This window comes from Quercus suber, unplaced genomic scaffold (assembly GCF_002906115.3).
Source record: "Quercus suber isolate HL8 unplaced genomic scaffold, Cork oak 2.0 scaffold_352, whole genome shotgun sequence".
Taxonomy (NCBI): Eukaryota; Viridiplantae; Streptophyta; class Magnoliopsida; order Fagales; family Fagaceae; genus Quercus; species Quercus suber.
In genome coordinates, this window is record NW_027069804.1 from 198,377 (window position 1) to 218,128 (window position 19,752).

Here is a 19,752-nt window from a genome sequence, read left to right on the forward strand (position 1 = left end):
AATAGATACTCAAGATTACCCTAGGTATCAATGCAATCTAATGGACATTTTGAATTTTAGTCTACTAGCCATATAAAATTCAGAAAAGGAGATATTTTCTAAGCCTTCTACAAATTTTCAGAGAATAGGGAGTACTCCATTGCAAATTGGCAATGAGCAGTGAAATCAAATATCATTAAAAATTCAACCAACAACGCCAATTTCGCAGCAAGCATTAGACCATGGCTCTAACTCATCTCGTATCTATTCATTATTTGATAATTCAAAAGATGGGGAAGGGGGAACATCTAGTTGGAAACACTAGGAGATGACAATTGAGCGAGCTACAAGGCTCTTGGCAACTCATCTCCTATCTATCTATACCAATCACTTTTTTGAATTTCTAGGCTCATGTTAATTGCATAGAAACCATATGCTGAGACTAAAATCAAAGTAACGCCCAATAAATTTTCTCATCCAATCTAAAAATTAAAACCCAATTTCTAATCAACAGCGAGAACGGTGAATTTATGAAGCAATTGAAATATGATCAAGTCAGAATAACTCAAAATGAACCAAGGTTTGCAAAAGAGCCCAATTCAAAAACAACCTTATTCAGTTACATGACATACCATCATAATATAAACACGGGGTAAAAAAAAAGAGTCTCCATTACCGTTCCTTCAAATTCCTCGTCATCATCACCGAACTCAAAATCGAATCAATTCATTCGGATTCGGTTGAGGCGGAAGGAGAGGAAAGGCTCTCGATCTGGAGGCGTTCGAGAGCTTTCTGGTGGGCCCAGGTCTCGATGGTGAGATCGGGCTTGGCGTTGAGTCCGACACCGAGGATGACGATGGTGAGGAAGCTGGTGATGTAGCAAGGCAACTCCCAGTCTTCCCATTTCCGAGACTGACCAGGCGGTGGTGGGGGCCTGTTGAAGAGGTAACCCTTGGGTTTCTCCTCGTGACCCGGGCTGCTCCACCTGCTCGACCCTGTTGTCGCGGTGCCGCCGCGTGTGCGCAGAGATGAGAGGAGCCGCTGCCGGATCATGCTACTCATGGCTGTTGTTGGGGATGGCATTTGTTAGGTTTTGGTGTTTGTGTGTGGAGTGGACTTCCACAGAGAGAGCGAGAGAGAGAGTAGTGGCACACTGGCTCTGATTTGTTTTGTTGAGTGTGCGTGTGAGAGTTGGCGTAAGTTTGGGCTTTTCGTGGCCCAACTGGTACTTCACCCAGCTCTATTTGAGTTTGGAAAAGGATAACTATAGTGCTGCACATTTTGGCACAACAAATGCCACGAGGATATCCCTCTATCAATCACAACTCATCATATGGGTAAGTTATAACATTTGTTGTATTAAAATATGTGACACTAGACTTATTCTTTTTTTTTTTTTTTGAGAAACAAGTAAGTCAATATTATTAAGGAAAATCTGACTGTAGTACATCATCCAAATCAGATGGTAGCTCTTCTAACCACACATCGGTATCCGCAGCTAGAACTGCTCTCTTAGTTAGGGCATGGGCTAATCTATTTCCCTCCCTACGAACATGAATAAAATGACAGAAATGCATACATTGACAAACACTTTGTATATCTAGGATAATATGACCCAATTGGACCTATTTAGCCCAGAATTATTAATTGCTGAGACTACTTTCAAGGAGTCCCCTTCCACTTCAGCTTTAAAAATACTAATCTCTTGAGCAAATGTGAGAGCACGTCTCGCAACCAAGGCTTCAACCATGTCTACTGAGCTTGGAAGGCGGATTCTCTAACTAAGGGCAGCAAGTACATTTCCATCGGAGTTCCTGATCACAACACCCAGGCCTGCCCAACCCAAGTTGGCAAATGCCACATCGTCGAAGTTGATTATGTACAGACCCGGAGGAGGTGGCTGCCACTTCGTCGCTGCCTATGTGGTAACAGACCGAAGATGTTAAGAGTTGACATCTCGGAATTCCTACAAGTCCCAAGCCCTCTGAATGGTATCACTAACATCCCATACCTGCTGACCCTCCCTGAGCTTGTTAGGTCTGACCCATATGCACCACGCAACCATGGCAAATAAGGCCGCCGTGCTCGATGTCGCTTCTGACAGTACAAACAGGACCAGATCACAGAAATTATTGAAGCGTTTAGCTCTGGGGAAATTAAAGGTGGGGTCAGAGAGCCAAATGCATTTGACATAGTCGTACATCCATAGACAATGCATGGCATCCTCGGGGTGGTCCTCACATAGATTACAAGTACCATCTACAAGCACATGTCTATACCTAAGGTTAGACCGAGTAGGTAGAGCCTCACCTGAAGCCCGCCACATGAAATGCCTAACCTTACTTGGAACCTGCAACTTCCAAATACCACTCCATAACTTCTTTGAGGTGTTCAGATTGGAAGTACCAAGCTGTGCATTATGAGAGGCCATGGCTAGCATCCTGTAAGCACTCCTCACCGTATAGGAGCCATCTGGGGTTTGAGGCCATATAAGCAGATCTTCTGAAGCGCGAATGCTCACCGAGATACTCTTGATACAGTTCACCTCCAAGTGAATAAAGTTTCTGTCTATTAGTTCTTCATTCCAGGTCCATGTGCTAGGGATAAATAGATCATGGACAAACTTCAAGGAGAGATCTCTCTGTGGCGAAACTATAGGTCCACTGCCCATATCATCAATCTACCTGTGACCCAAAATGTCAATTGCAGTACCATTACCTATCCGCCACCTAGCTCCCTTGCAAATCACTGCTCTACCCTGCAAAATCCTCTTCCAAGAAAAGGAATAGCGAGGAGTGATCTCAACATCAAATATGTTTCCACTGGGGAAATACTTAGGATGGAAAACCCAATAGAGCAAGGTGTCCTTCTCATGATACATCCTCCATACCTGTTTACCTAAGAGAGCATCGTTAAAATATCCAAGATCACGAAATCCCATCCCACTAAGAGACTTTGGGGAGCATAAGGTAGACCATTTAACCCATTGCATCTTCTTTGTATTGCCTTGGTTACCCCACCAAAATTTACGTATCATGGCCTCGATATCTTTTAATAACCCCACCGGTAGGCGGAACACACTCATGGAATAAGTGGGGATAGATTGGATAACTACTTTTATCATGACTTCCTTGCTAGCTTGGGAGAGTAGCCTCTCCTTCCACCCTTGCATTTTGGACCAAATTCGCTTCTTGATCTGATTTAAGCACACTTTTTTCTGTCTTCCAACAAAGGAAGGTAAACCCAGGTACTTCAACATTTTCTTACATTGCTTCAGCTTCTTTGCTACTTTAAACATTGGTAAGCCCTCTTGCGGAATTTGCCAAGCTCTCAAAACCATATCACTACATCCATTATCACTAAGCCATATCTCCTCGAAACAAAATGGCTTGCGAAACCACCGTTGAGACTCATTATTCGGATTAAAAACCAAACTTATAGGGCGATGATCAGATGAGTGGCAATGGAGATGTCTAACGGTAGCTGCTGGGAATTTTGAAACCCAATCATAATTTGCCACGCCTCTATCTAGACGTTCCCAAATCACATATTCATGCCGTCATCCCTACCAAGTAAATTTTGGACCAATATGACCATGATCAACAAACCCACAAAAATCAAAAGCATTTCTGAAGGCCTCCATTTGTGCACTCGGTCTGGTTCTTCCTCCTCACTTCTCATCAATATGGAGGATTTCATTAAAGTTGCCCATACAACACCAAGGCAGATGTAGTTTAGCCCGTAACATGCGAAGCATACCCCAAGATTCATCCCTGTAGTTAGTATTCGGCTCCCCATAAAATTTGGTAAAGCACCAAGCTTCAGCTGTACCACCATTCACTACTGCGTCAATATGATTTTTGAAAAACTGTCAACCCACACGGCATTGTCTATCTTCCATAAAGTGCCAAACCACCACTCCTACCTTGACTAGGAACAATCAAAAGGCCAGCATATTTAATCTTACAACATAACCTTTCTAATTGATCCTTTTTCTCAGACTAGGTCTCTGATAAAAAGACAATTAGGGGATCTTATGCTTGTATGAGTTCTTCAAGCTTCTCCACTGTCCGTAGGTTCCCAAGTCCACGTCAGTTCCAAGCGATGTAACTCATTGTTCTCAGCGCGGCTGCCTAGCAGCCACCACCATTGTAAATTGGTTGTTTGTGGTGACACAGCGTTTCTTTCCTAGGGAAGAAGTTTGTTGCACTTCGTCTACGTCTCTGCATGATCTTTTTTTCTAAATAGGTGCTCTTTAGACTTCACTAGGCTGTCTTTCTTGAACTAATCTTTTCCAACCACGACCCTTCATTTCTAATTCTTGTGGCTTACACTCTTGGCTCATTACTTCTCTATTATCTTTGTTGCGCCCCTTTGTAAAGGTGAGGATATTTTGGCCCACTACCCTATCCACTTCCACACTGGGCCCTTTAATGCTTGGACCTCCCACCGTAGAGTTAAACTTAGAGATATTTTAGTCAATATCATTCAGAATATCCTGGAACTCAGCCTCCCTAACTGAGATATGCGCCTTATCATTTGAAACCCCTAAAATCTCGGACTTGTGATTAATGCTTGGTTGGAATATCGTAGTAATTGCCTCACCACCGTGAGCCGTTTCGCTACCCTCCTCCTCCATCTGAACAACGATGCTCCTCTCCCTGGCTTTCTGACTTTCCTATCTATCGTGCTCCCTTGAAACATCATCCACGCCCTTTACTCACCACCGTCTCTCAACAGCTTCTAACTCTGAGGATGATGATGATGATGGTGATGACAATGACGCTTCAGATGATGATGATAGAGATGCTAGCTCTACTGATGAGATGTCTACATGACACTCTACCCTTTGTCACTCGTGACAAAAAGAGGGAGTAGTTTTGGGTTATGAGAGTAGTCATCTTAGGGGAGAGTTAGTATAGGACATTTTTGATAGGGGGAGTGTTGACTCTTGAGGGATGTAGTGAGGTTTTGATGTTTCTTTTCTTTTCTATTCTTTATAGATGCATTGATCTTATATATAAGGTCTTGTGACCAGTTTTACATACATTGTACTTATTTTCTCTCTATATGTGGATGTATGTTTCTTTCACCTCTCTCTTCATGTGTTGTTTCTTCTCTATCTTTATACATATGTTCATTATGCTTGTATGCAATCTATTATTTCTGTTTCACACAAGATGCCTTGATGAGTTTTGTTTAAAGTGTTTCAGAAATATAGGTTGTCAAAGTCTACTTGCCATAAACTCTCTTCTTGCAAAGTTTTTCAAGAGTTTGTGTTAGGATAGATTTTATTGTATTCAACAAGTGAGTATGAGTTGAGTGATTTATAACTTCTCTCATATGTTCATTTGTTTGTTGTGGTTTTGTCACGGATTACCAAAGGGGGAGATTGTTAGGACATATGTGTTTTCACTTGTTAAAAACATATGTCACTTATTTATGTAAATTGGCTAATCCTTTGACAAAGCACTCTACTTGTAATTGGGTAGTTCTAGGTGTTTTTAATACTTCAAGAACAAGGTTTCAAGATCAAGTGTTGAAGTCATCAAGTCTGTCCAAGAAAAACAAGCTGAAGTGCAAAATCATTAAAGTTCAACACTTCTGATAGCTCCTCGACACCTCTATCTGTCGAGATTTAAAAATTAGATTTTTTGATTAATTTCTTGGGATCGTGAATATGCTTTTGCGCTTCTTTTCTCCTAACCCTAAACATATAAAAGGATTGTTTTAAGAGCCGTCAAACTGTACACAAGTTGCACAAGCATTGAGCAAACGCTGTTAAGCAATTTGTGATCAAAGACGAAGTTCTTGACCTAGTTCATCTTCTCTAAAGAAGTTGCTATGTATTTGCACCAAAGGGTTTTTGACCAAGCATCTTCCTGATCTTCATCGTGTAGGATGAACTGAAGAACTTTACAGCCAACCTCTCCTTCTAAGTTGGTGTTTGAAGTCGCGTACTGGATTCGCGCATTGGTTAGTCACGTACTTGGGAGCCGTGCATCAAAAGGGGGAACTGTCACTACAGATCAAGTCCAATTAGGTATTGGGGTAAGGGTTCAATTGTAGGTTGGTAAGGTACTTGGGATTCCTTTACTTGTAACCGCTTGATTTGATAATAGTGGAGTTTTGGGAGTGGTGACCTGAAAATCACCAAGTGGGGTTTTTGCCGCAAGGATTTTCCTCATTCGTAAACAAATCACCGTGTCTTTTAATTTTCACTGCATATTTAGTTTTTGGTGATTTGTTTGTGCTTCCACCCGTTTGCATGATAAATTGATTAATTAATAACTTGGCTAATAAATTAATTGGTTTAATCACAAGGGGTTATTCAGTTTATGGCCTATCAAGCACAAAGCACAAACCAAGAAGAAAGTAGTTTCTCGCAAAGCTGCTGGCCAAGCTTGGGAGGACTCGACACTGGCAGATTGGCCAAAAAGTACAAATTATCTCTCCCTTCTCTTATTCACTATGTGTTGGTACTTAATTTATACGATACTAAGGCCAGATCTACTAGTCTATAATGGGTGTAGGCTAATATTCATAATTTTCTAACCGATTTTTTTTCACAAATTTTTTATAAAGCTCAATTCCTTCAACTACCAGGTCTTACTCATGTTATCCTTTTATAACATTTGGTCTGATTCTCTTATGATGATACTATGATAGTAACGTGGGAATTTAATAGTAAATTTTTTTGTCTTGATTCTTGATAGGCCACAATCTGAATGACCCCTAGTGATTAACCCTAATTAATTAATTTAGCCAAGTTTATTAATTAATCAATTAATCATGCAATTTTATGGAAACACAAACAAATCACCAAAAACTAAAATATGCAGCGGAAAATAAATAACACGGTGATTTGTTTACGAATGGGGAAAACCTTAACGGCAAAAACCCCACCGGGTGATTTTCAGGTCACCACTCCCGAAACTCCACTATTATCAAATCAAGCGGTTACAAGTAAAGGAATCCCAAGTACCTTACCAACCTACAGTTGAACCCTTACCCCAATACCCAATTGGACTTGATCTGTAGTGACAGTTCTCACCTTTGATGCACGGCTCCCAAGTACGTGACTAACTAATGCGCGGATCCAAGTACGCGACTTAGAACACCAACTGAGGAAGAATGGTTGGTTGCAAAGTTCTTCAATTCATCCTTTATGATGAATAGCAAGAAGATGCTTGATTACAAAACCCTACAGTGCAAATACACAGCAACTTCTTGATGGAAGATGAACTAGGTCAAGAACTTTGTCTTTTGATCACAATTTGCTTGAACAGAGATTGCTCAATGATAATGCAACTTCTGTCACACTTGACGGCTCTTAAAACAATCTTTTTATATGTTTAGGGTTAGAAGAAAAGAAGGCCCAAAAACATATTCACGGATCCCAAGAAAATCATATTAGAAATCTGAAATTTTAAATCTCGACAGATAGCAGGTGTCAAGGTAGCTATCGAGAAGGTGTTGAGCTTTAAAAACTTTGCACTTCAGCTTGCTTTTTCTTGGACAGACTTGATGACTTCAACACTTGACCTTGAAACATTGTTTCTTGAAGTATTAAAAACACCTAGAACTACCCAATTACAAGTAGAGTGCNCTCAAAACTATGGCTAAGGTTTATTATACTTATTTTCAAAAGAACTAATTATCTAATATCCTCGTAGCTTCTTCAATCACAATGTAAATTGTGTAATGTATTGTATTGTATTGTATTGTTTACATCTTTCCTTTGCATACAGAATCTCATGACCACTTAAACTATCAATCTTCATCACTGGTTCCAACGGCTCAATCTCATGATGCTTTACTTGCCCTGAAACCTCATAGAGAGGCGAGAGCATGGTGCAGCAATCAAAAGGAATTCACATAAAAAATCAATACTCCTAGAAAGACACTCTTTTATCTCCCTCAGAGAGAAAAGCACTCCTCCAACGTGATAGTCCCTTCCCTGAATGCGACAATACCAGATCACATGCTATATTTGATTCCATGGAAGCCCCCAACAGAAAACCAAGATACAGTGGTGCAAAGTAAACATCAAACACACGGAAATCTAAAAAGAGCAATACCTGATTTGGTTTGGGAAATAACCTACCAAAATATAACCTAAGGAAGAAAAGAATGATGGTGAGGAGCTTCCTAGATATCATTCTCATGGAGTGATTATCAGCAAAGCTTCCTAGTGCTCATAATTTATTTGATTTTCTACAGATTCACAAGAATTTGGCACAAAATACTCAAACTCACTTGTGCCAAGTTCATGCTTGGTGCTCTAGACATTGCAACCTATGAAACTGCCCTATTTTCTAAATGGATTGGAGAACATCAAAAGGCCAAGTCATACTTGAACCAAAGCAATCAACCTCTAGCTCATGCTTTTTTTTGATAAGTCAACCTCTAGCTCATGCTTAAGATGACAAAATGGAATATATGTATTAACCAATATTTATGCATGTTGATAGTGTAAACAAATAAATGGGAAATCATCTTTGATATCATCAGCCTTACCCACAATTTTCTTTGGAAACTTTGATTCCCAGACTCAAACCCACGCTATGCCACTTTGGGTGGAAGGTACACATCATTGAACCAAAACCTGGCCTCTATTGATTTATTAATATACAAGCATCCTTTCTAATGTTGTACTACCTTTCAGGCATTTAGCTAATGACACAAAATTGCATAATTGTGATTTTCAAGAAAATTAGGTCCTATTCATAATAGATACTCAAGATTACCCTAGGTATCAATGCAATCTAATGGACATTTTGAATTTTAGTCTACTAGCCATATAAAATTCAGAAAAGGAGATATTTTCTAAGCCTTCTACAAATTTTCAGAGAATAGGGAGTACTCCATTGCAAATTGGCAATGAGCAGTGAAATCAAATATCATTAAAAATTCAACCAACAACGCCAATTTCGCAGCAAGCATTAGACCATGGCTCTAACTCATCTCGTATCTATTCATTATTTGATAATTCAAAAGATGGGGAAGGGGGAACATCTAGTTGGAAACACTAGGAGATGACAATTGAGCGAGCTACAAGGCTCTTGGCAACTCATCTCCTATCTATCTATACCAATCACTTTTTTGAATTTCTAGGCTCATGTTAATTGCATAGAAACCATATGCTGAGACTAAAATCAAAGTAACGCCCAATAAATTTTCTCATCCAATCTAAAAATTAAAACCCAATTTCTAATCAACAGCGAGAACGGTGAATTTATGAAGCAATTGAAATATGATCAAGTCAGAATAACTCAAAATGAACCAAGGTTTGCAAAAGAGCCCAATTCAAAAACAACCTTATTCAGTTACATGACATACCATCATAATATAAACACGGGGTAAAAAAAAAGAGTCTCCATTACCGTTCCTTCAAATTCCTCGTCATCATCACCGAACTCAAAATCGAATCAATTCATTCGGATTCGGTTGAGGCGGAAGGAGAGGAAAGGCTCTCGATCTGGAGGCGTTCGAGGGCTTTCTGGTGGGCCCAGGTCTCGATGGTGAGATCGGGCTTGGCGTTGAGTCCGACACCGAGGATGACGATGGTGAGGAAGCTGGTGATGTAGCAAGGCAACTCCCAGTCTTCCCATTTCCGAGACTGACCAGGCGGTGGTGGGGGCCTGTTGAAGAGGTAACCCTTGGGTTTCTCCTCGTGACCCGGGCTGCTCCACCTGCTCGACCCTGTTGTCGCGGTGCCGCCGCGTGTGCGCAGAGATGAGAGGAGCCGCTGCCGGATCATGCTACTCATGGCTGTTGTTGGGGATGGCATTTGTTAGGTTTTGGTGTTTGTGTGTGGAGTGGACTTCCACAGAGAGAGCGAGAGAGAGAGTAGTGGCACACTGGCTCTGATTTGTTTTGTTGAGTGTGCGTGTGAGAGTTGGCGTAAGTTTGGGCTTTTCGTGGCCCAACTGGTACTTCACCCAGCTCTATTTGAGTTTGGAAAAGGATAACTATAGTGCTGCACATTTTGGCACAACAAATGCCACGAGGATATCCCTCTATCAATCACAACTCATCATATGGGTAAGTTATAACATTTGTTGTATTAAAATATGTGACACTAGACTTATTCTTTTTTTTTTTTTTTGAGAAACAAGTAAGTCAATATTATTAAGGAAAATCTGACTGTAGTACATCATCCAAATCAGATGGTAGCTCTTCTAACCACACATCGGTATCCGCAGCTAGAACTGCTCTCTTAGTTAGGGCATGGGCTAATCTAATTCCCTCCCTACGAACATGAATAAAATGACAGAAATGCATACATTGACAAACACTTTGTATATCTAGGATAATATGACCCAATTGGACCTATTTAGCCCAGAATTATTAATTGCTGAGACTACTTTCAAGGAGTCCCCTTCCACTTCAGCTTTAAAAATACTAATCTCTTGAGCAAATGTGAGAGCACGTCTCGCAACCAAGGCTTCAACCATGTCTACTGAGCTTGGAAGGCGGATTCTCTAACTAAGGGCAGCAAGTACATTTCCATCGGAGTTCCTGATCACAACACCCAGGCCTGCCCAACCCAAGTTGGCAAATGCCACATCGTCGAAGTTGATTATGTACAGACCCGGAGGAGGTGGCTGCCACTTCGTCGCTGCCTATGTGGTAACAGACCGAAGATGTTAAGAGTTGACATCTCGGAATTCCTACAAGTCCCAAGCCCTCTGAATGGTATCACTAACATCCCATACCTGCTGACCCTCCCTGAGCTTGTTAGGTCTGACCCATATGCACCACGCAACCATGGCAAATAAGGCCGCCGTGCTCGATGTCGCTTCTGACAGTACAAACAGGACCAGATCACAGAAATTATTGAAGCATTTAGCTCTGGGGAAATTAAAGGTGGGGTCAGAGAGCCAAATGCATTTGACATAGTCGTACATCCATAGACAATGCATGGCATCCTCGGGGTGGTCCTCACATAGATTACAAGTACCATCTACAAGCACATGTCTATACCTAAGGTTAGACCGAGTAGGTAGAGCCTCACCTGAAGCCCGCCACATGAAATGCCTAACCTTACTTGGAACCTGCAACTTCCAAATACCACTCCATAACTTCTTTGAGGTGTTCAGATTGGAAGTACCAAGCTGTGCATTATGAGAGGCCATGGCTAGCATCCTGTAAGCACTCCTCACCGTATAGGAGCCATCTGGGGTTTGAGGCCATATAAGCAGATCTTCTGAAGCGCGAATGCTCACCGAGATACTCTTGATACAGTTCACCTCCAAGTGAATAAAGTTTCTGTCTATTAGTTCTTCATTCCAGGTCCATGTGCTAGGGATAAATAGATCATGGACAAACTTCAAGGAGAGATCTCTCTGTGGCGAAACTATAGGTCCACTGCCCATATCATCAATCTACCTGTGACCCAAAATGTCAATAGCAGTACCATTACCTATCCGCCACCTAGCTCCCTTGCAAATCACTGCTCTACCCTGCAAAATCCTCTTCCAAGAAAAGGAATAGCGAGGAGTGATCTCAACATCAAATATGTTTCCACTGGGGAAATACTTAGGATGGAAAACCCAATAGAGCAAGGTGTCCTTCTCATGATACATCCTCCATACCTGTTTACCTAAGAGAGCATCGTTAAAATATCCAAGATCACGAAATCCCATCCCACTAAGAGACTTTGGGGAGCATAAGGTAGACCATTTAACCCATTGCATCTTCTTTGTATTGCCTTGGTTACCCCACCAAAATTTACGTATCATGGCCTCGATATCTTTTAATAACCCCACCGGTAGGCGGAACACACTCATGGAATAAGTGGGGATAGATTGGATAACTACTTTTATCATGACTTCCTTGCTAGCTTGGGAGAGTAGCCTCTCCTTCCACCCTTGCATTTTGGACCAAATTCGCTTCTTGATCTGATTTAAGCACACTTTTTTCTGTCTTCCAACAAAGGAAGGTAAACCCAGGTACTTCAACATTTTCTTACATTGCTTCAGCTTCTTAGCTACTTTAAACATTGGTAAGCCCTCTTGCGGAATTTGCCAAGCTCTCAAAACCATATCACTACATCCATTATCACTAAGCCATATCTCCTCGAAACAAAATGGCTTGCGAAACCACCGTTGAGACTCATTATTCGGATTAAAAACCAAACTTATAGGGCGATGATCAGATGAGTGGCAATGGAGATGTCTAACGGTAGCTGCTGGGAATTTTGAAACCCAATCATAATTTGCCACGCCTCTATCTAGACGTTCCCAAATCACATATTCATGCCGTCATCCCTACCAAGTAAATTTTGGACCAATATGACCATGATCAACAAACCCACAAAAATCAAAAGCATTTCTGAAGGCCTCCATTTGTGCACTCGGTCTGGTTCTTCCTCCTCACTTCTCATCAATATGGAGGATTTCATTAAAGTTGCCCATACAACACCAAGGCAAATGTAGTTTAGCCCGTAACATGCGAAGCATACCCCAAGATTCATCCCTGTAGTTAGTATTCGGCTCCCCATAAAATTTGGTAAAGCACCAAGCTTCAGCTGTACCACCATTCACTACTGCGTCAATATGATTTTTGAAAAACTGTCAACCCACACGGCATTGTCTATCTTCCATAAAGTGCCAAACCACCACTCCTACCTTGACTAGGAACAATCAAAAGGCCAGCATATTTAATCTTACAACATAACCTTTCTAATTGATCCTTTTTCTCAGACTAGGTCTCTGATAAAAAGACAATTAGGGGATCTTATGCTTGTATGAGTTCTTCAAGCTTCTCCACTGTCCGTAGGTTCCCAAGTCCACGTCAGTTCCAAGCGATGTAACTCATTGTTCTCAGCGCGGCTGCCTAGCAGCCACCACCATTGTAAATTGGTTGTTTGTGGTGACACAGCGTTTCTTTCCTAGGGAAGAAGTTTGTTGCACTTCGTCTACGTCTCTGCATGATCTTTTTTTCTAAATAGGTGCTCTTTAGACTTCACTAGGCTGTCTTTCTTGAACTAATCTTTTCCAACCACGACCCTTCATTTCTAATTCTTGTGGCTTACACTCTTGGCTCATTACTTCTCTATTATCTTTGTTGCGCCCCTTTGTAAAGGTGAGGATATTTTGGCCCACTACCCTATCCACTTCCACACTGGGCTCTTTAATGCTTGGACCTCCCACCGTAGAGTTAAACTTAGAGATATTTTAGTCAATATCATTCAGAATATCCTGGAACTCAGCCTCCCTAACTGAGATATGCGCCTTATCATTTGAAACCCCTAAAATCTCGGACTTGTGATTAATGCTTGGTTGGAATATCGTAGTAATTGCCTCACCACCGTGAGCCGTTTCGCTACCCTCCTCCTCCATCTGAACAACGATGCTCCTCTCCCTGGCTTTCTGACTTTCCTATCTATCGTGCTCCCTTGAAACATCATCCACGCCCTTTACTCAAACTACTGCACACTTTCTGCTATTCAACGTTAGAGCTCAAAGCCATGCACCTTACAGTCTATCCTCCTTGGTTAAGGAACCATTACTTCTAATCCAGATTTTTCAATCTTTATCATTGCGGGTCAATCTGCCACACCAATAACACATGTTCGACAAACGTTCATATTTAAAACTAATCCAACCAACCTCCCCTTCCTGCATCCGAATCTTTCGTCCTCGACAAAGTGGTTTGGAAGTGTCAACCTTAACTCTAATCCTCATGAAACTACTACCGTCGTGGTTACCCCACTCTCGATACCCTTTCTGAACTTCACCAATAACCCCACCAATTCTTGCTGCAGCCTCCTGATTCATCTCTCCCACAGGGAGATCATGTAACTGAACCTAAAAGAACGTTTTGTCATAGATCAGATCCTGTACAGCAACACTCCTCTCTAATCTACATAGTGAGACTAGATACTTGTCATAACTCCAAGGTTCACCCATTAAAACCCTATCCTCATCTGCTTTCTCGGAGAAGACAAATAGAACCACATGATTTCCCATATCCTTCACCTTAAAACCCTTCTTTGTTTGCCACAGAAGTTTGAACGTGCGTGCAATAGCTTCCATGTTTAAAAGACAACGAGTAAAGAACTTCACCGCTATTGTCTTGCCCCCTATCATATCATCCGTACTCCTACTATACTCACACCCCTCTTCCTCTAATAGTGAGATTTTTTTCCATCTTACTGATAAGTCCTCCATGAAATCTCAAAACCAGGAACACTAGACGAAAACACTCACACTCGTGATCTAAAAATCAGCAAGGAAAACAGAGAAAAGCCTAACCCTAGGGTAGGCACGACTTTCTACTGAGGCGACTAGGGTTTGGAGTGGCCTCCCCCTATCTCAGAGAAACTGGTTCCACTTTTTCACACCATCTACGTGTTGTTTATGGTGTGTGGTAGGTCCAATCGAGTATTATCTCAAATGTTATGTGAGAAAGATATGAAAAAATCCATGTTTTTTCCAGTTTTCATAACAAAATTGTTTTTGAATGTTATGAGTGAGATATAAAAAGTCGGTGAAAAATTGTGTATATCTAACAAAATCGTTTTAGTTTTGAACATAGATGCTTATTCCACATTTGGCTTAGAATTTGTGTTTAATTTACAATTGTGGTTAAGGGTTCACTTGATCTTATTTACAGATACTACACTTGATCATAGTGGTTAAGTGTTCACTATGCCAATAATGTCCATGCCTTTTCATAGTACCTTCCAAATTATTAAGAATAGTAGACAGATTTATTTACAAACTCTCAAAGGAATTAGATTTTTACTGTTTATGTAGGTAGGCTCAATACCAATAATAAAACAAAAAAAATAGAGAAAAACACTTTTATGAAAGAAAAAAAAAAGTTGTATTGTATTTGTATGCAGGCTAAAATCTGTTACCAACTCAAGATGGATGGAGAGTTAATGTGTGACAGCCTAGTACAATTAATTTGTAGAGAATGGATTTCCGAGGTCAACATTTTTATGCTTTAATGATTTAGTTTTAATTTAATGAAAAAACAGCAAGTTATCTATAAGAAAGAAGAAGATTCCAATATTAATTCTTCCTCGGGTTAGTCTGAAGATCTCTAGTCTAATCTATATATATATATATATATATATAACCGAAACTTTTGAAGCTCCCACAATTTTCCACGTCAGCACAATATTAAAAAAAAAATCATTAAAAAAAAAAACTTTTCTAAAACCCAAAAAAAAAATACTTAAACGCAAAATCAGAGGAGGCCTAAGCCCCTAACACGCTCTACCTTCTCCTTCCTCCAAAACGTAGACCACGCTCTGCCGTTCCCCCATAGGCAAATCGCAACTCAACGGCTTAATAGCTCCACCTACTCCGGCACCACCCTTCTCCGGTTCTATATTTATCGGCCCCACTTTGATTATCTCTTCAGCCCTCAAGTATACTCATCCAAAACCTTCTTCTCTCTAACCACTTCACCCTTTCCTAATGCAGAACTCTGGGTTTCATCCTCTGGGTTTCAAACTCTGGGTTTAATCCTCTCTATCATTCTCTCTAAGGTATTAGCCCAAACTGCCGACTCTTCCAAAGAAGGTAACTCTTTTCTCTCTTTACGATTAAATCCGTTAGTACAAATCACTTCATATATCTGTGAAACGTTTTAACTTTTATTTATTTTTACTAATTTGTTAATGTTTGAATTGCTTTCAGTTTGATTATTGTTGATTTCAATTAATTTACACCTAAGGATTTATTAAATATATACATTTTTTTAATTTGATTTCTTTCTCTAATTTCGTAGCTGATAAATCAGTGTTCTTCTTCTTCATCTTTCTGCCCAACCCAGGTTAGTAAACTTTCCTAGAATCAAAATAGTTTCACTTTTCATATACGCACACCATCTGCTTGATATAAAGCTTCCAAAGTATTTTCACGATTAGACAAACTTAACCAAATTGAGCATCTATTTGGGTGTTGAGGAAAAAAACAACAGTGAAGCAAAAGTAAATGGAAGCATAATCAATTGTGAAGGTTCCTTTTAGATACCTTTGTGAATTGTGAATTTTGCTTTGTTAATTTGCCAATTGTGAATTACTTTATGCTATTTGTACTAAGATTTTTCTATGGTATTCTATTTTATTTCACTTTTGTTGTAGGTGCTTGCATTTTTCTTTTTTCTTTTTTTCAAGTTTGTAGCTGAACATGATTAAGGAGGGGTTACATATGATTCTTTGTACTACAAGACGAGGACAGTCAGGTATTTACCTTTCCTTTATTATGTACTGTTTCTTGCATATTTATTAATAATATGTTTCTTTTGTATTTGTAGTTTTAGCTGTGTATCTATACTGGCTGTCATTTTGTTTGATATATATATATATATATATAATAAAATTTTGATATTGTTAATTGTCATAGATGTTTTTTTACCTCCAAAACAGAGACTCATGGCTAAACCCGATCCCCAAACCACCAATCTCCACTTTTGAGAGAAAATGCAAACCCCTTCGCCTTCGTCAACTGTTACCCTTCTCCTTCTTCCAAAACAAAGACCCACAGCCAAACCCGCTCCTCAAACTACCATTCTCCACCTTTGTGACATGGAATCAATTTTTTTTAATGATTGGGAAGAGCACCAATCTGTCTGTAACCAAAAGAAAAGGAGAATTAAATCGTGTGGATGGTTTCTGATCTTTGTTTTTTCTTTAATTTATAAATAAATATTATATTTTTATAATTAAAAGTGATGTATTTGAACAGGCACAACAATTGTTTCAAATACATGCACAAACGATTACACCAGAAGCACTTGAAAGCATAAAGGCTGCCCTTGCAAGCAGTGAGATTGAGCACTGTTAGGACATATGTGTTTTCATTTATTAAAACATATGTCACTTATTTATGTAAATTGCTAATCCTTTGACAAAACGCACTCTACTTGTAATTGGGTAGTTCTAGGTTTCTTCAAATTTGCACTTCAGCTTGCTTTTTCTTGGACAGACTTGATGACTTCAACACTTGACCTTGAAACATTGTTTCTTGAAGTATTAAAAACACCTAGAACTAGCCAATTACAAGTAGAGTGCGTTTTGTTAAATGATTAGCCAATTTACATAAATAAGTGACATATGTTTTTAATCAAGTTAAAACATATATGTCCTAACAATTCTAAGCAAAAAAATAAAGTTACTATGTCTGATTTTTATTTTATATAAATTGACAGAGTTTGTTTGATTGAACTTGGATCAATTGAAGGTTTTTTCACTAATTCAGTTTTTTGTGTATGTGCTATACTCAATTTTCTTTACTGAATTTAATGTGAAAAAAAAATGTTTTCTTACATAGTCTTGACATTGATTTGACTTAATTTATATTCAATTTATTTTCCATTTTTAAATTATTCAATCAAGCTCACAAATTACAATTTAGACCCTGATATTAAATTCACTTACAAATGAACATGAATTTGCTATGGTTGTCAACTATGAAGATTTATCAGGAAAAAGAAAAAGTTCAACTATTTAGTTAGAATTCTTTTTTATCATTGGTTGTGTAATACTCCATTTTCAGTATTACATAACTGGCATTGCATATCATTCCTCTTTCTCTTTTGTCTTAATTTAAGGGTTTTTTTTTTTCTTTTGCAAAGTTTTCATGTCTTCTTCTTCTTCCTTTGGATTGGATTTTTGGTATTGGACTTTATTTTTTCCTTTTTCTTTGTATGCAATTTTTATTGGATTTTAACGAGTATGTTTTTGGTTTTTGCAATGAAAATAGTTGGTTTAAGATCTCTAAAGATGACAAGAATTATTTGCAAAGTTGTGAAGCTTGTTTAATTCTTCATATTATTTTTTTCCTATAAAGTTTTTTTTCCCCCCAAATCATCACCATTAGCAATTCATTACTATTTAGTGTTAATTTTGTGATTTTTCTTGGGTCGTCCTTGATTAATTTAGTTGAATCTTTGAATTGAACAGTGATTTTTCCTGTTACATTTGTAGTTTTGCATTGATTTATGACTATTATGTTACTATTTTAAAGTTGAGTATGGACAATTTTAATAATGTTCACTTTCATTAAGTGTTGTTTCTTTTACATGTACACAAGGTGTTTGATGAAATTTCTTATGAGTTCTAGAAGCCATACTACATGGGGAGTCATAAGGAGGAAGATAAGTAAGAAATGTGATGCTCTATTGTTGATCTAATCAAGGTAAGCTATGTTTGATTCTTATTACTATTTATCAATTAAAAATTTATTGTATATAAATGTTTTTTTAACAAGGGGTTGTTGATATTTCCTAGAGGTATGAAAGGTTTGATATAGCATCGACAGAAAGTAGATAACTCAATTCAATTATGATCTTGCTTTCATGGAGGAAATGAGGACAAGAAGACAAACATCTGATGAGTTTCACATACACAGTTGCAGAACCAGTTCATAAACCATAGAAATATGGAATATGCAAATGGACAAATGTCCATGTACAATGATAGATTTGCTAAGAAGTGTTTATAAAAGAAATATTCAACTTGTGGTGGTATTCATAAAAGTAACGTTCAACTAGCATTAATAACACCTACTCTTCTAAGTTTATGAAATTTTACATGTATTACTTTTGTGATCTTCTAAAAATTATGTTGTTTTAGGTTTCTACAAGGTTTGTGTTTATTGTTATTTTTATGTGAACTTTTATTTTGAACCAATTGTTTTTATTTTCATATATTTTCAAGTCAATACCTTGAACAAAATAAATATATTTAATTTCTATTTAACTATCCCGTGCATCACATGGGTTAGCGACTAGTACTATATATAATAGCAGAAGCCTTAAGGGAGTGCTGCCACATCAGGGAAAAAGGCCCCTTTAAAAACTGACACAAATAAGTTAAAAAGCGATAAATTATGTTGGTTGGCAATCAACACCCCGTTTAAAAGCCTCTCGATATAAAAGGAAGCCTAACCTGTTAAAATACAATTAAAACTTAAAATGGCTTGCAATACTCCCAAAAAAAAAAACTTGCGATACAGAGAACGGAGAAGGAGAGAGATCGAGAGATCAAAAACTGCACGATCTAAAAATTGAGATAGAGAGAGGATGAGGACACGGAGAAAGAAGCAGAGAGAGGCGATGAAATGCAGAGAGGATAAGGCTTGGGACTTGAAGAAAGAAATAGGGAAAGAGGCAGAATGGTGATCTCTGCATCGATTCAGCCACATTTATTGTTAAATCCAACCAAAATCCTGATCATTACAACATTTGAAAGCCCGATTTGCACATAAAACCCAAAAACTACCCACTCCCAATAAACCTGTTCTTCTTCTTTGCCTCTTCCTCTGCATTGAAGCCGTTTTCTCTACCTCTCTCTATTAGGACATATGTGATTCACATGGTAGGAACATATGTCATTATTTTATGTAGTTGGCTAATCGTTTGACAAAACGCACCTTACTTGTATTTGGGTAGATCTAGGATGTGTTTAATACTTCAAGAAACCTTGTTTCAAGATCAAATGTTGAAGTCATCAAGTCCGTCTAAGAAAAACAAGCTGAAGTGCAAAATCATTAAATCTCGACACCTTCTCGATAGCTCCTCGACACCTGGCTATCTGTCGAGATCTTCAACTGATGCTTATCGCAATCTCGATAGTTTCTCGATAGCTGGTCGATCGATCGAGAAAGTTTTTGTCCCCTCGACACCTCCTCGATAGCTGCTATTTGTCAGGATTCATTAAATCTCGACACCTGCTCGACATCTCCTCGATAGCTGCTATCTGTCGAGGTTACGGAAATTCAAATTTCTATTTTTGGGTCAGACTTA

General features: G+C 38.9%; 1 protein-coding gene and 2 long non-coding RNA genes across 3 annotated transcripts; 2 read left to right on the forward strand and 1 right to left on the reverse strand.

Annotated features, from left to right (window-relative positions):
- Positions 1-479: 479 nt before the first annotated feature.
- LOC111986316 (uncharacterized) lies at positions 480-1,172 on the reverse strand. The gene has a single exon (XM_024017947.2). It carries the CDS (start codon positions 1,060-1,062, stop codon positions 706-708), a length of 357 nt encoding a protein of 118 aa, XP_023873715.1. The 5' UTR covers positions 1,063-1,172; the 3' UTR covers positions 480-705.
- A 5,191-nt stretch (positions 1,173-6,363) lies between these two features.
- LOC136061785 (uncharacterized) lies at positions 6,364-18,532 on the forward strand. The gene is made up of 2 exons (XR_010623649.1): positions 6,364-6,418; positions 18,039-18,532. It is a non-coding gene; the product is annotated as an uncharacterized LOC136061785 (long non-coding RNA).
- LOC136061787 (uncharacterized) lies at positions 15,441-16,780 on the forward strand. The gene is made up of 3 exons (XR_010623661.1): positions 15,441-15,524; positions 16,088-16,188; positions 16,692-16,780. It is a non-coding gene; the product is annotated as an uncharacterized LOC136061787 (long non-coding RNA).
- Positions 18,533-19,752: the final 1,220 nt, after the last annotated feature.

What these genes read in the sequence shown, in the direction of transcription:
- LOC111986316 (XM_024017947.2), bottom strand. Translation starts at nt 1,062, where the DNA reads ATGCCATCCCCAACAACAGCCATGAGTAGCATGATCCGGCAGCGGCTC.